Source organism: Penicillium pulvis, assembly GCF_028828015.1.
Source record: "Penicillium pulvis strain IBT 33274 chromosome Unknown scaffold_8_segment0_segment0, whole genome shotgun sequence".
Classification (NCBI taxonomy): domain Eukaryota; kingdom Fungi; phylum Ascomycota; class Eurotiomycetes; order Eurotiales; family Aspergillaceae; genus Penicillium; species Penicillium pulvis.
In genome coordinates, this window is record NW_026643080.1 from 1,841,105 (window position 1) to 1,855,590 (window position 14,486).

The following is a 14,486-nucleotide window of genomic DNA, read 5'->3' on the forward strand; positions in this document are numbered from 1 at the left end:
TACCCGTGCACGTGTGGTCCAACAATTGTGTCATCGGGGGCCGAGATTCTTGGTAATCAGTTCAATGTATGGAGTAATCACCTGTCAAAGGCATGCCTTAATGCAATGTCCCTAGATGACACTTGCTTGTCGCCAATTGGAGATTATTGGAGTTTAAATAGCTCGATCTACCTTTTGTTCTTCAACTCTTACGAAATCCCTTCCGCAGATGGATACTAACAGCATGGGGTCTCTGGGCTAATTGTTTCCTGAAGCCCTTTATCCATAGAGATGCCCAAATATATATACATGGTCATACTTCAACCTTCAAATGTTTGGGTGCATTCCCAAATTTGAGCGGATATATATTTGGCAATGCCCATCGGTCCAGAGCTGTATATTCTGGATCATGTTGTCCCATCCATGGTTTCCAAGTGGGTTATGACATCAACTAACAACCACATGTTGTCCATACAATCCCAAGGTCTTACGGTCTGTACTATTATCTAACGCGTGTTATGACACCTCACCTTCCAAGGTTCCTCAGCCAATGTATTTCATACTTGTCTACACGCCAGCTCAACAAAAAGATAAAACTCCTTGATCTGATCAACAAGAAGGCAAAAATTACTCCGATAGGGGGAATCGAACCCCCGGCTGTCGTGTGAGAGACGACGATGTTAGCCACTACACCATATCGGACTTGGATGAAAGAGAGGGCCCACAATGGCTATCTGAAGAAGAGAAGAATTTTTCTCCCTTTCGGTTTAGCGCTAACATCCCGCGTGGCTCTACACCACGTGACCATGCGAGGCTGGTTGTTTATGCATGACGACATGGTTATGCAAAACGAAACAAAATACTTTATTTTTAGATGATGTTGCAAGCCATTGTATCTCTCATGGCTAGGTTTATCTATTATTTGGCTCACCAACGTCCACGCGGCTCGTGCCTGCCTGTTTTTATATTTGTTCTGGACACTCATTGCCTTGAAATTTCAAGAGTGACGTTGGCGTTATTTCTGGCTCTATGCATTCAATATAATTCATAACCCTCAATCCTATGCTAATGTTGGCATACCTCCTTCGCTTTGCGATACTCATGACCCCAAAAGTACACACCCCAAAGAACTGGACTAAAAGCAACCCAAATGAAGCCAATGAGAGTGCTAGTCCACCCGATTCCGACGGAATTGATCAATGGAACAGCTGCAGCAACTGCACCCGCGCCAAAACAACACCTTAACAGATTATTTGCTGAGGTGGCAGTGGCTGGTCGATCAACATGGCAATCAATCATCAGTGTGATGAGCGTGCTTGTCGCTCCAGAGACCAAATGTGAGATAAAAATAGCATAACGAGTGGCCCAGCAAGATCGACTTTGTTACTCATTGTCCAGCCGTAGCCGACCATTACTATTGAAGCGCAGTATATCGCTGGAAGTGTGATTTGCAGTCGTGCCCTTTCCACTGGCATGAATATCAGTTGTACTTGCCGATTGTGAACGATTTCTATTCCATGATTATTAGCATGGCGTCGAAAATTCCAGTCGATGAGTTTTCCGAGTGTCCAACGCGATGTAAGAGACCCTGCCCCGTAGGGGATGTAGCATAGCCCGACTTGTAAGGCATTAAAGTAGTACTTATGCTGAAGCTGGGATGGAAGACTGCTGAGTACGGCAAAATATCCACCAAACAGTACGGTCGTGAATGTAATGATTGCACCTGTTTCTTTTTGGGCGGCTACCCCGAGAGCGTCTAGAGGGGTTGGTCGTTTTAATCGAGCTGGTCGTTCCTCTTTCTGATCTTCAGATGCCGAGTCACTAACGTGGTCTTCAGGATGCAGGCATTGAACGAGCGACCTATTCCACCTGGCCGGTGGGATAGAGCCATTGCCAACCTCTGCCCGGCAGGTCTTTGGTACAAAGACAATCAACATAGTGGCCATTATGCCTGCCCAGATGGCAAGGAACCAAAAAGTGCTGCGCCAGTCGAGATATTGCGTTAACACACCACCCATAATCGGACCAATAGCGGGGCCTAGTGTCACGCCTAGCGATGAATAAATCATATATCGTCCGCGTTCAGATCTGGGTACCAGATCGGCAGCCACCGAGGAGCAAACGACTGTGGCTGTGCTGCTCCCAAAGCTCTGCAGGCACCGGAGGGCCATCAGAACGGGGTAGCTTGTTTGTTGGGCCAACCCAATGTTGACACCCAAATATAGAAGGAGAGCGAGTAACAATATTGGCCGACGACCATACACATCGGAGAGGCCAGCGACCATCAGGGAACCTATGCCTTGTATGATCTGTGAGATTACGGTCAGATACGTGTATACAAATATTGGAAAAATTGGAACAAGGGCCATCGTTACGAAAACTTACCATGAATACTGTGATGGTCAAGGTTATCTTAAAAGGCGTAACATGGAGGTCCTGAGCCAGTGGATTAAACGCCGGACAATAGATGTTGGCCGATACAGGAGATACCAACGTGACCAGGGAAGCGATTGTGATAGTCCTATCGAGCAGCTTATGCGCTGTCCGGATATCCGACAGAACACCATCGAATTTATTTTGAGTGCAGGCGACCTGGTCTCTGTATATGGAGCTAGGGAACTTATGAAGCTTTATGGCGCCGAAATATCGCTGAGCACAGGGCCCGCAGTCAACAACTTGACGGCAGTGACTTATGTGGGAGAGAATATAGGAGGGCTAGCTGAGAGCAACCAGCATGCGATACCCAAGACGGTAGCCATAGTGGAGGCCAATCTTAAGAGACATCGTACGAGCCTACCAGATAGTTCCGATACTTAGAGTGTAAGAGATGAAGTAGACAATGGTATACCATTTTTCAAAACTGTGATGAATTCCCTTAATTTGCTCCTTTGTCGTTCCAAATTTGTTGACTTTGTAGTCTAGTTAGTGGAGAACCCTAATTTAGGCTTTTATCTGCTTCGGCAGCTCGAACAGGGGGTGGGGGGTAATTTAATTGTGGTGGACGTAGAGGGGAGTGAATAGCTTGATTGGCATATGGTGGAAGGAGCAGTGTATGATACCGAACCCAAGCGCCCGGTTCCATGGCGTGAACAACCTTAAGACAGAGATCGTATGAGGTCATCAATCACTTGTTCGTGTGCTCGCGAAAGAAATCCTCAATTTTAGTCCACTTCACCTCCGGGTATCGGTTGTTATCGAGAGGGTCAAGCTTTCCAGCACCAGAGAACATGTTTTCCATATATTGCATGCCCTGCCATGCAGGGAAGACGTCATTCTCACCGCCAAAAAATCGCATAATACGAATCATGAGCTGCGTGGAGCCGACACTACCCATCCAGGAGGGTTTGTATGTCACACCTTCAACATTGGTTTGTGCCTGAACGATGTCGTCGATAGAGACAGTATCACTGGCAATACGAAGGAAGTTTGGCGTAGGATTTTGGTCTGTAGCCACAGCCGCCGTGTATGCAGCAGTATCCGCCATCGTTGTGAAATCGAGGAGCTGCGTGGTCGAGCTGATGTACGCAACGGTATGCGCCTTGTGGTTGACCATTGGCGAGTCACCAACCATCAGGTCCATGAAGCCACCATTGAGAATGCTCGTCCATGCGATGCCCGATTTTCTCAAGGTAGCGTGGAACTCACGTCGTAGATCCAAGTTGCGATTGGACCCTGGCTTAGTCTTTGTGAAGTCGAGCGAAAAGTCCGAAGGGATGAACCGTGGGACCTTGGCGGCAACGGAGGCGTCAAGAAGCTGTCCCTGCGCGGTGTGAATCACATCTCTTAGTCCTTGGAGGGTGGAGACGACACAGGTTGCGCCAGTTAGTTCACGAGTGAGAGTCGGGCCCGCAGAAAGATCAACAGGAGTGACAGTGACCCCGGCATTGCGAAGCTTCTCGGTACGCGATGGATCGGTGTTAGGGCGCACGAGAGCCTTCACAGTTGCACCTCGCTTCACGAGCGCTAATGCAACAAGCTGACCAAGGCCACCGGCGGCGCCAGCTACTGCAACAAATGGTGGCGATGACATTTTGCAACAGGAGCGTTTCGATATATGAGGAATGAAATAAAATTTCAAAGAGAACAAGGACTTGACAGTACCGATTTGCTCTCAGCTCGTGTAATCTATTACTTATATACCTCAATTTTCATGAGCCCCACGCAATCAGTGCAGAGGGTGGATCCGTGGTGGAGCAGAGGCGATTTAGTCATCATTGCTGTTCGGGCTTGAAATGAACCCCGACCACCGAGGTTCCGAGCGTTCCCAAGGACAAACCCATTGTGGCCCAGTGGAAATATACTCCTACTCCTTGACCATGCGAGATCTAGATCAAAATCGAAGGTGCAATGAAACCTTAAGAAATAAAGGAGGTAAATTGTGGTAAGAAAGTAGAAATGGTTATTCTATTTTTCTAAGTTTACCTCGCCTAGGATGTAGGCTTTAAGAGAACATCCAGGTTTTCGGCGGTACTTTCATGAGTGTTGCTAGATAACGACGATTCTTGTTTTTCACGTGCCATAATTTGCATTCTAGGGATAATTTAGACAAACTGGCATTTTAATGGCAGTCTATAGACCTTTGTCAATCACAAGTATGTTTTCAGTCTCGTCCCTTATCTATCTAGAAGCCGAACTGCTGGCCAGCACCAGTAGATCGGCTTCAAGGCTGAGAAATTGGACCGAAAAATCGTTCTCTCGGAATCCCGATGTCGCTTGCGCGTAGGAGAGTTGCGCGTAGGAGAGCTAAAGCTCTGGTCATCATTCAGCACCAGTCAGCACCAAGAATCTCAAGCTTAGGCACAGTACAATCATCCTTCATTTTTTGCGGTTAAGTATCTTATCAGATTTCATCTTCTACGTATCATTTTGCGCCAAATGCCAAGACCCAAGAACGCGCTCGGCCAGGTGGCGACCGCACCCCTAGCCTATCCCTTCTTCCGTTGCTTAACAGACTTCCATTCGATACCGAGCGTGCTGACCACAACAAGACATGTCAGACCCAAGGCAATATACAGTACATCCACAAGAGCCCCGTTGTAGGCCGCCAGGACTTGGTCCCGAAATTCCACTGGGATCCTATTAATAAGACCTAGTGCACCACTACCCAGCACATCACTGGGGTTCAATCCCGGTACTTGTGTGGTCAGGTTATGAGTGAGTCGATTTAGAAAAACATTTTGAGCAATACAAAGGATGATGATACCCCCGAATTGCTGCGCGAAGCTCAACATGACCAAAGCCGTGGGGACCAGGCAGTCTGGTAGTACGGTCTGGACGGCGATGTAAGGCGGTTGAAAAGCCAAACCTATCCCAATTCCGTAGAGGATCTGAAAAGATATCCATTTTTCGGGACCAGTGTCAGGACGGAGTGTAGTTATGAGTCCGCTTCCCACTGCCATGAGAACGCTGCCGAAAATTAAGGTCGGGTTGTAGTAGCCTACATAAGTCGTCAAAGGGCCACCAGCTAGGGCGCTGATAGCCAAAGCCACGGCCAAGGGTAGATACATCAGACCAGATGTAAGTGTGCTTGCGCCGCGCACTGCTTGGAAGTAAATTGGTAACTGTCCTCGTTTAGTATTTCGCTTTACTAGCAGGAAAGGGCGAATGGCAGCTTACGTAGTAGGCGACCACCGCAAGATGCGCGAAATTGCAAAAGGTAATCAGACTAGCAAAAGCAACGGACCGCCGACGAAGCATTTTCAATGGGACCATGCTCTCGTCTCCGGCTCTGTACTCCACGAGGAGGAATATAGCAAGAAGTACTGCAGCAACTACCAGAAGCAGAATGATTCTCCAATTATGCCATGAGTATGTGATTCCGGCCCACTGCAAGCCTAGTACCAGACACAGAGTCGTCGGTACATTTATGGCGAAGCCTGTCCAGTCAATGCGCTTTAGACGGTCCTTGCTGTTGACGTGTGCATTATCGGATCGACGAATTTGATCGACGCTAAAGAAGACCAATGCTATGATGAGCACACCAAATGGGATAATGATATAGAAGCTGACTCTCCAGTTTGAGTAATGGGCTATAAGTCCACTGATAAATGGACCAAACGCCAGAGCGATACATTCTACACCGCCAGCGATCGCCGAATATATAGGCCGCTGCTGGAGTGTTGTCGTATGTGCGATAATACTATTAGTACTGTATTAATATCGTGTAGATTCTCACTGATCAAGGTAAAAAACTCTAGTACTCACATATTCATACCCGCTAATATGCCTGCTGCTCCCAAGCCACTTAGTGCACGCCCAAGAATAAAAACTGGAGATGTTGGAGCTGCGGCGGATAGTACGGAGCCAAGAACGAAGACAGAAAATGAGGCCATGTAGAGCGTCTTCATCGAATAGGATGAGTATAGTTGTCCGTAAATCAACATTGTTGCAGATCCTGCAAGCAGACTTGGGTATGTCAGAGGGCCTCTTGATGATTCGTCTAGAATAACCTACTATGCTATTTGATACCATCCAAGGTTATTCAGCGCATGAAATTGGTCGGTGATTGCTGGGGTCAATGTCGCAATGCAGCTGGTATCCTGCAACTGATCATCAGCTTGAATGTTCAACTTTGTAAGATGATATACATACATAGCCAATGAAGAAACTTCCAAGAAGGATACATGTAAATAACAGGGCAAATCTGATCCCGTTCAGGCTATGAATGTTTTCTGACATTCCGTCGCCTTGCGCGGCGGCTTCGGATTCTGCATCGGCTATTGGCTGTTCTTGCGAGTGAGCGAACTTTTGCGCAGCCTCATCAGGCTTACTGATATTTTGTAGTTCCATGCAGAAGAAATTGATAGAGAAATAAGATTGGCACGACTGTAATTGGGTGTGCGATGCTGTGGATTAAATACTGTAGCGAGATGAGAGAAAGTAACGGCATGGCGTGTTTACGGAGCAAGGCCTTCGAAATGCTCGGGCATGCCCGCAGTCCGAGTCCGATCATTGCATTGAAATTGCGATAGTGAGTTATGTTATTTTCAGAGGCATAAGAGTGCTGCCTGCTCCTTGATAAGACATTATTTGATGGTTGCGGAGGATATATTAACGCCGAGGATGTCGGAGTACTAGGCCACATACAGCCTAGCACTCCGATGACGCTGGCCGCCCTTCCAGACTGCTCAGGATAACGGACACTTTCAATCCACTTGATACGATATCTCGCTAGATTGTATCATTTTAAAAGTGTTTCAGCTGATGGTCTCTGAGAATGACTGATAGAGTTCGCCGCAATGGCCAACTTTCCTCGTGCGAGCCTTGTCGATGGTCGAAACTTCGTTGCGATCATGCAAGACCACATTGTACTCGATGTACACGCCGCAAAATTTCATCAAAGTGTTACTACCACCCGTCGCCGATGACACGAGGCGCAGACTCTTATGCTGAATTCTTGCTGTAAGAAACCCCCCTTTTTGCTTTAGTGACCGTCTATTAAGATAAAGTCAACCCAGCACCCCGCAAAGCCCAAGGCCTGTTGATACCGCTGCCACTTCATCAGTGTGGGCGCCATTATCACCACCAGAGAACGAGAACTTGTCTGCAGACTATGGCTACGATCGGGGGACCGGGCTGGTAAACATGCATAATTCTTTGATGCCGTTTGCAGACTTAGATGGCAGACAACCTCACCGCGCGTTCCCGTATTTGACTCGAACGGGCTTATTCACACCTAAACGGGCATATCCGGTGACACCAGCTGCCATCTCAGAGGGTGTGGAGGTTCTGCGAACCCTTCTTGAATTCAATGCGGATTTACATGATCTTGACAACCGACTGGGTGGAAACGACGCAGTCGATCAATGCGGTTCACTTATTTACGATGCAGCCTGGCGAGCGGCACAAGCCACCCTAAGATGCTTAGGGAGTAGGCCATCTGTGGCTGAGCTAGCAAAAACAGCTATAGCAATATTTGAACAGACGGCGACCCCGCTTGAGCTGCCTATATCGGCAGAGAATGATGCCATCGAGATAGCCCTTTCTGGGCCTCGCTTGCGTTGGGAGACCATTGGCCTATGCTTAACCCAGATTGGATCGTATGTCGCAACCATGAGGACCAATGACCAAGCCTTCCTTGCTCGCGGGCGGTCGAGTTTCAATCGCCAAAAGGCTATGATTATGGCATTCGACGCTTGCATCAAAACTCGTGCATTTTGCGATCAAGTCGAGCAGACAAACGATCTAACTTTGTGGCTTTTGGTATCGGTGTCCACTCTTGCGACTTGGTGCTTTGGTGATGATTCTTCACGTGCATGGTGCTTAGTAGGTGACTTATCATCGGCTTTAGCGGCTCTTGGATTCCACAAGGGGTTCAACGAGAAGTCAAGCTCCCTATACTTGGTAGAGCTTCGCAAAAGAGTCATGGCTCTTGCTCACCAGCGTGACAAAGACCTGGCGACCTTTGTTGGTCGGCCACCCCGTCTTAGTATACGATACTACACGATGGATTTACCACTTGATTTGCCTGATCACATTATTATCGGCCCGAGCAAGCAATTCGAATCTGCTAGAGCCAAACTTGACGAGAACGGCTGGAGTGGAAACATAATGGTGAATCCCGTTTCACGTCTCCGGTCTGTTTTACTACTAAGCTTGACCCGCGAAAAGGTCTTGGAGCTTTCACTTGGTCCACAAATACCAAATATCGCTCAAAAAGCTAGGTACTTCATAAATCCACGAATAGTCGAAATATATTAGTTGACTTTCTTACAGAGATATATTATCAGAATTGACTTCTACTTGGGACTCAATTCCTCAAATACAATACAAGCAGTCAATGTGTGACACTATGTTACCGAGTGCTGTCTGGGTTGTTCTAGGCCCGCGGCTTGAATACCTTTACACAAAATTTCTCCTCCATAAATTACTCATTACTCACAACGAAGGCAATCGCGAGAGCATGATCCAGACATCGCATGATATTCTGCATTCAGCACTGTCTCTTATGCAGAAGCATGACCTGATAGCTACGCCAAACTTGGAGTGGTTGGTACGTTGCTGCATTGTTTTTGTCACAAAGCTGGAGACTGATGTGAAATATATATAGATGGTGTTCTACGCCATGCCATGCGCCAGCATTCTCATCTTGGAATTATTTCGACAAAACCGCCAAAGTTGTCGATCAACGGCGCTTAATCGGTCGACTTTAATTCAGGACATCAGTGTGCTCATATCGTGCTGTGACTTGCTAGCCATATCTGGTCAGAGCAACTATCAGATCTGCAAGCAAGCTCAAGCAGTCTTCTCGCGATGTCTTGACCAAATATTAAATCCAACTGAGCTGTGTTCACATGGATTGATGAGACAGGCTGGGAGAGAAGAGAAACAAGAAAATTTCTCCTTAGGTTCGATGGATTTTGGTCTCACAGAGCTGTATCCTCAGAATCCAGAATGGTCTACTTGGCTTGAGTCTTTCGACACATACGAATGATGAGATGAATTCATAGCATGATGGAACTGGTCCGAGATACAATCCAGCCGTGATAGGATTTAATGGTATTGAGCTTTTCATCTTGTATTCTTCCCACTTTCAGCCAGTTCCTTGTATGAATTGTAGATTTCCCTTTGACCAAATTTATACTGACCGAATGCACTTGAGGGGTTCGCACTACGAACACAGATCCTGAGTGATGATAGCTCTCAGCCCAGGGCTCTTCTCTTTTGGAAATCCGACCTGGTAGTCCCTATAGGTCTCAATATCTTCAAATGTCGTTTTATATAGATCCATGTCAAATCTTCGCACCAGAGTGGCAACAATCAGATACAGTTCTGCAGTAGCAAGGCTACATAGCGTATGTTAGTCGAATTTAAGGACTGAATAGGATAAATATCTGCTCAATCTCTTACTTGATACCTAAGCATTGTCTGGGTCCTTTAGAGAAGGCGACGAGCATGTTTTCTAAGCGATCGCCATTTTCTTGTGATCGAATCCAACGCTCAGGGTCGAAAGAATGTGGATCAGGAAATAAGTCGGCGTTCATGTGTATAAAAAGATTGCATTGGCTGATCATCACCTAAAGGAGATGTCAGAGGTAAAATCCCTCAATTCCCATTTCGAGAGGTCTTACCTTTGGTGGGATTACCCATTGTTCATATATAAGTCCAGTGCCTGTCGGCACACACCGAGGTAATCGACCGATGGCTCCGGCAAGTCGAAGTCCTTCATTTATCACTCCCCTCTAGATCAAAGTTTTAAATTCGGCATTAATTTGAAAGTTGATGCCGCACAGCTTACCATGTAGGGCAGTCTTTCCAGTTCTGCAAATGAAGCACTGGGGGACTGTTCAAGTTCGTTGCGAAGATTAAGCAGCTTAGTCTTATCGTGTAGCAGATGGAAGAAGATGGCCCTTAGTATCCCTGCAGTAGTCTCAGTCCCTGCATTCAGTAGAGACAAAGCCTCATCGCGTATCCGGGTAGGGGCCCTTTCCTCGGGAGGTAGGCTAGGATCAGCAAGAGCCTCAAAGATTGTTTTTTTGCCTGAGCCTCCTTTACCACTTTCTTTCAGTGCGAATTTCGCCTGTTCGAGAACCAACTCTCTTACATACAGGATGTTTGCTAACGCCGGAGAAAACTTTTGCAAAAGCTGTTTGGGGACTGCCTTTACAACGGATAAAGGGATAGGAAAAAACATCATCAGATGGGAAAGGGATAATATACTCAACATCGAATCCCTGATCTCGTTCCCAAAATCTTCATGATCCAAGTAGTCAAGGCTAAAGCCGTATGCATATTCGCCGATTACATCGGACGCGATAGCTGCAAATGCAGCATCTAGGTTAAAGACCGTGCCTGCCTGATAGGCCATTTTCATTCTTTGCGCAAGCTTGTCGACCTTTTTCTGAATCATGGATTCTAGCCCCAAGATGGACATTTTCGAGAAGAAGTTTTGAAGGACAGCGCGACGCGAAGCATGAAGGTTGTGACCAACGGTGAAGAGCATGGAGCCTTGTATGTCACCAAGTCTAACGAACCTGGGGTCCTTGTCACGTAATTTTGGCGCATATATTTCCGAGTAAAAATAGGGGTCCGCAATGTGGACCTCGTTGGGATCGATTCGGACAATAGGACCTTAAAGGATATGTGTTTAGCTGAAGTCGCCTAATGGCCTAGAGCTATCGTACCATATTTTTTGTGCATCTTTTCTATCTCCCATAAATACCGGCCACCTTTTACTACATTGAAGTAGAATCCGTAAAGGCTGGTCACGGCAGCTAGCTTGGGCCCCGGCAACTTGCTGATGGGGTGAAGATATAGGCGATATATGGCCACGAGAAAAACATAACCGAGGGCGGCAGCAGATAGCCCCAGCAGCATATTGGTAACAATTCCAGTGCTTCTATTGGCGGTTTTTTGAGTGTTTGAAATCCGGACTAGCTGTCAGTGATGAATCTGACTTTCAAGCTCCAGTTGAGTGGTGGGGTATCCATAACTTCAACTGAGCGACGGGATCAGGGAAAAAGGAAATTGATCAAAAAAGCGAAACACAGACTGGCTTACTGTTTCTCCTCTGCAGACTTCACGTACAAGGGACAGAAGCACCCGATTCGATCTTGGCGTGTGATAAGTTGCAAAAGGTGCAGATGGGAGAGCGCCCCGCTCTGCGCAGAGAGCCTATCAGCTATACGAGATATCGGGTAAGGGTCCAAACAGAGGTGGTGTTTGGTCCGTTTCCTTGGGGTACCCACGATCTACTCTTTCATGCCCATTCCTAGATTTGCTGCTCCTTCAATTCGTGAGAACCACACCAGCTTTACCATAGCACATACACGATGCGCGCTGATTATACAACAGACAGGATACATACGATTTTTGAAACGTGGGAAACCAATGAACACTTGACCTCCATGCGCGTATATGCACGCCTAACCAGTCTCACACCAAACATGATACGGCAAAACTACCATTGAGAATCAAAAAAATTGGCTAATTTTTTCACAGCACTTGGGCGCATATTGTCCCGGAATTATCTTGATCAAAATTTATGGATTCTGTTGTATACAAATCTCCTTGGATTAAGTATTCTTGTCCATTACATCTCCATGTCGAAGGGAGAAAGAGATTGAAATAGAAAATCAAAGACATTTGAGGCTGTCTCAATTGCAGGTAGGTGATTGTCATCAAATCCCTGATCTAATGGTAGAGCAGCGGCGTTAGCTACACCTGAAATCTGAGGCATCGGCAATCCACCACTGGCAGATGTCGGAGGATCGCCTGCAGTGTTTAACTCTTGTGTGGCCAGGACCTCATGACTACTGATGATGACAGAGGCAGCGATACTAGCAATTAAATCTGCAAGGGCGCTGAAGCCTTTCCCTATTGGCAACTTCTCAGTGAGCGGTGATGTGTGTACAGTCCTCGCGAAGAGCTGTAGGTATGCTAGATTGGAGCGAGCCTCAGGTCGGCGTGGATTATTAACTGTGTGCACAAACAGAACCAGGGCGGCAACAAGAACGTGGAAACAGATGGACCTTTGTATGAATGAGTATATTTCTTTGCCAAAAACGTTGATTCCACTAACCAGCATGTCACATAATGAGTAGGAAGTGAGCCGTTTCCGTATTTCAGTAGATCGATCGTAGCTCTCGATACCGAAAGACAAAGTTGGGCACTTAGCTCCACCCTCTGTACTCTATTGATAGACCCGTGTCTTAGAGCCTCCTCAAGGCCAGGCTCAAGTGATAAGCCCAATGAAGCGCGGTGGAGTGCTGCCACGGCGTAGTTATAAGACATGTGCATATTCAAGACCGGACCAATTATTTCAGTCGAATGGCAATTTTCTGGTCTGAAATTCGGTGGAAGTTCATTTTTCCAGGAATCCAACAAATTGTCAAGCTCGTCCATGAGATTTAATCTCTGGTCCACGGGCTTCGTCCGATATCGACATGAGTACATCCACTTGCACACCTTACTTTGAATGAGTGACAATTCAACCATGTGTCGGAGAAATCTTGGTTCGCCATTTTCCGTTTCTTTTGAGGGTAAGCCAATGCCAATCTCGTCATCATCTATCAAAGGGGGATGTCCAAGCCGGATGCACATCCCTTTATCCATCACATAGGCAATCCAAAAGATGTTCGCCCTCGAGATAGAAGACTCTGTGTTCATAGAACCGCCCGCAGGTTTTTGGTGGAAACCTTTGGCAAGACCAAGGCGGACGGCGATTGATAACAGCATTGAAGCTGCTTGAAATGACATATTTGAGTTTTGAATAGTCGCCTAGACTCATAGTCAGTACATATTTTGGAAAAGATCCGGGCATGGCAGCGTTGGCAGCCTACCATTGTCAAAAGCGCTTGAATCCCCAATGTGTCCACAGGTGAGAATATCAGGTCAGGAACGATAGACATCGCATTGTTAAGGTAGCCTAGAGCAGCATTTGTCTCATCTTCCGTCAAGATAGACGCTTGCTTCATTGATGTATACCCAAGACATATGACAGCATTCAGCATAGCATACCAAGAAGAAGATGGTGGAGTATCTGAGTATTGATGTTCAAAGTAGTAATCAAAGGTGGATCTCTGAATAAAGGGGAGCCATGGCTGCAGATTCTCAAAAAACGCTTGATTTCAATTAGACCACTACTTTCAGATGTTGATTGGGAGTAAAGCTCACCAGTGACATAAACAATTGCTAGAGGTTTTGGTGGAAGTTCTTGTCGAGGCTGCGATGCAGCAGTGCCAGAAAAGTGACTCAATGATAGTGAAGGAGAGGAGCGGACGAATTTGAGAACTGCCATTAATTGTTCCATACGAGAAGGTCCAATTCTCGCCGAAAGCCATTCAAGCCCAGCGGGCGATAATATCGTCAAGCCTGAGCTCAAGCCTAGCATTGCATAAGTTAAGTCATCTCATCTCGAGCAACAATATCAAAGAACCGCCACGCGAATATGATGACAAACCTATAAACTCGGTCTCGCCATCCTTCAAAAGGTGTAATGAGCCTTTCTCGTCGAGTCTAGCTTGCTCTTCAATAGTCGAGGTGAGTGCATTAAGTGAGCTGGGATTTGCTTTTGAGGGCGCCTCCGCATTAAGTGGGTAGGTTGTCACGAGTGATTCAATTCGAGCAATTCGGTCCTCTATAGAAAGAAGACGGGCCGGTCTGTCATGGATGCTCGTCCGATCAGATTTCAAATTCGTGTTTCCAGTATTGATGTAACTTGACTGACCTGGGAGAAGCTCTATCCCTACGTTCGGTTTTCGCCAGAGTACACTCAACTTTACGCGCCGCACACGAAGAGCATGGAAGGTGGCTAGTTTTGTCGCATTTTGTCTGGTGTGGGTCGGATAGTCTTAGCTCCGACAGCTTTATAGGCAGGGGGAAAGTGAGACCTTGCTTCTTCGACACCTCTCACAAGCCCCTGTGGGGCGACTGGGATGTTTCTTGCGTTCCATTGCTCAGTGAGATTTAGATACATTAAGTGTGCGGGAAAAGTCTGTTTTGGGGAGAATGTGGGGGAGGGATGAGGAAATCGCTGGCCAACCTCTTATCTCCGGGTATGTCCGGGT

At 46.9% G+C, this 14,486-nt stretch overlaps 7 protein-coding genes across 7 annotated transcripts; 1 reads left to right on the forward strand and 6 right to left on the reverse strand.

Annotated features, from left to right (window-relative positions):
• Nucleotides 1-505: 505 nt before the first annotated feature.
• On the reverse strand, nt 506-817 carry N7503_010100 (uncharacterized protein; the record flags this gene model as incomplete). The annotated part of the gene is made up of 2 exons (XM_057069646.1): nt 506-709; nt 758-817. The coding sequence occupies 2 exons, from the start codon at nt 815-817 to the stop codon at nt 506-508; spliced, it is 264 nt and encodes an 87-aa protein (XP_056916257.1).
• Nucleotides 818-1,277: 460 nt separating this feature from the next.
• On the reverse strand, nt 1,278-2,577 carry N7503_010101 (major facilitator superfamily domain-containing protein; the record flags this gene model as incomplete). The annotated part of the gene is made up of 2 exons (XM_057069647.1): nt 1,278-2,288; nt 2,365-2,577. Coding segments are annotated over 2 exons (1,224 nt in total), but the record flags the coding sequence as incomplete, so codon positions are not given.
• Nucleotides 2,578-3,103: 526 nt separating this feature from the next.
• N7503_010102 (uncharacterized protein) lies at nt 3,104-4,009 on the reverse strand (the record flags this gene model as incomplete). Its single annotated transcript, XM_057069648.1, has 1 exon — nt 3,104-4,009. One exon carries the CDS (start codon nt 4,007-4,009, stop codon nt 3,104-3,106), a length of 906 nt encoding a protein of 301 aa, XP_056916259.1.
• An 895-nt stretch (nt 4,010-4,904) lies between these two features.
• N7503_010103 (MDR family MFS transporter) lies at nt 4,905-6,768 on the reverse strand (the record flags this gene model as incomplete). Its single annotated transcript, XM_057069649.1, has 5 exons — nt 4,905-5,540; nt 5,596-6,118; nt 6,184-6,384; nt 6,433-6,518; nt 6,571-6,768. The coding sequence occupies 5 exons, from the start codon at nt 6,766-6,768 to the stop codon at nt 4,905-4,907; spliced, it is 1,644 nt and encodes a 547-aa protein (XP_056916260.1).
• A 427-nt stretch (nt 6,769-7,195) lies between these two features.
• N7503_010104 (uncharacterized protein) lies at nt 7,196-9,412 on the forward strand (the record flags this gene model as incomplete). The annotated part of the gene is made up of 4 exons (XM_057069650.1): nt 7,196-7,380; nt 7,428-8,642; nt 8,695-8,971; nt 9,029-9,412. The coding sequence occupies 4 exons, from the start codon at nt 7,196-7,198 to the stop codon at nt 9,410-9,412; spliced, it is 2,061 nt and encodes a 686-aa protein (XP_056916261.1).
• A 177-nt stretch (nt 9,413-9,589) lies between these two features.
• N7503_010105 (cytochrome P450) lies at nt 9,590-11,295 on the reverse strand (the record flags this gene model as incomplete). The annotated part of the gene is made up of 5 exons (XM_057069651.1): nt 9,590-9,764; nt 9,829-9,995; nt 10,050-10,160; nt 10,217-11,049; nt 11,103-11,295. The coding sequence occupies 5 exons, from the start codon at nt 11,293-11,295 to the stop codon at nt 9,590-9,592; spliced, it is 1,479 nt and encodes a 492-aa protein (XP_056916262.1).
• A 715-nt stretch (nt 11,296-12,010) lies between these two features.
• On the reverse strand, nt 12,011-14,395 carry N7503_010106 (fungal specific transcription factor domain-containing protein; the record flags this gene model as incomplete). The annotated part of the gene is made up of 6 exons (XM_057069652.1): nt 12,011-12,449; nt 12,500-13,197; nt 13,260-13,540; nt 13,594-13,803; nt 13,880-14,250; nt 14,310-14,395. The coding sequence occupies 6 exons, from the start codon at nt 14,393-14,395 to the stop codon at nt 12,011-12,013; spliced, it is 2,085 nt and encodes a 694-aa protein (XP_056916263.1).
• Between the last annotated feature and the right edge of the window lie 91 nt (nt 14,396-14,486).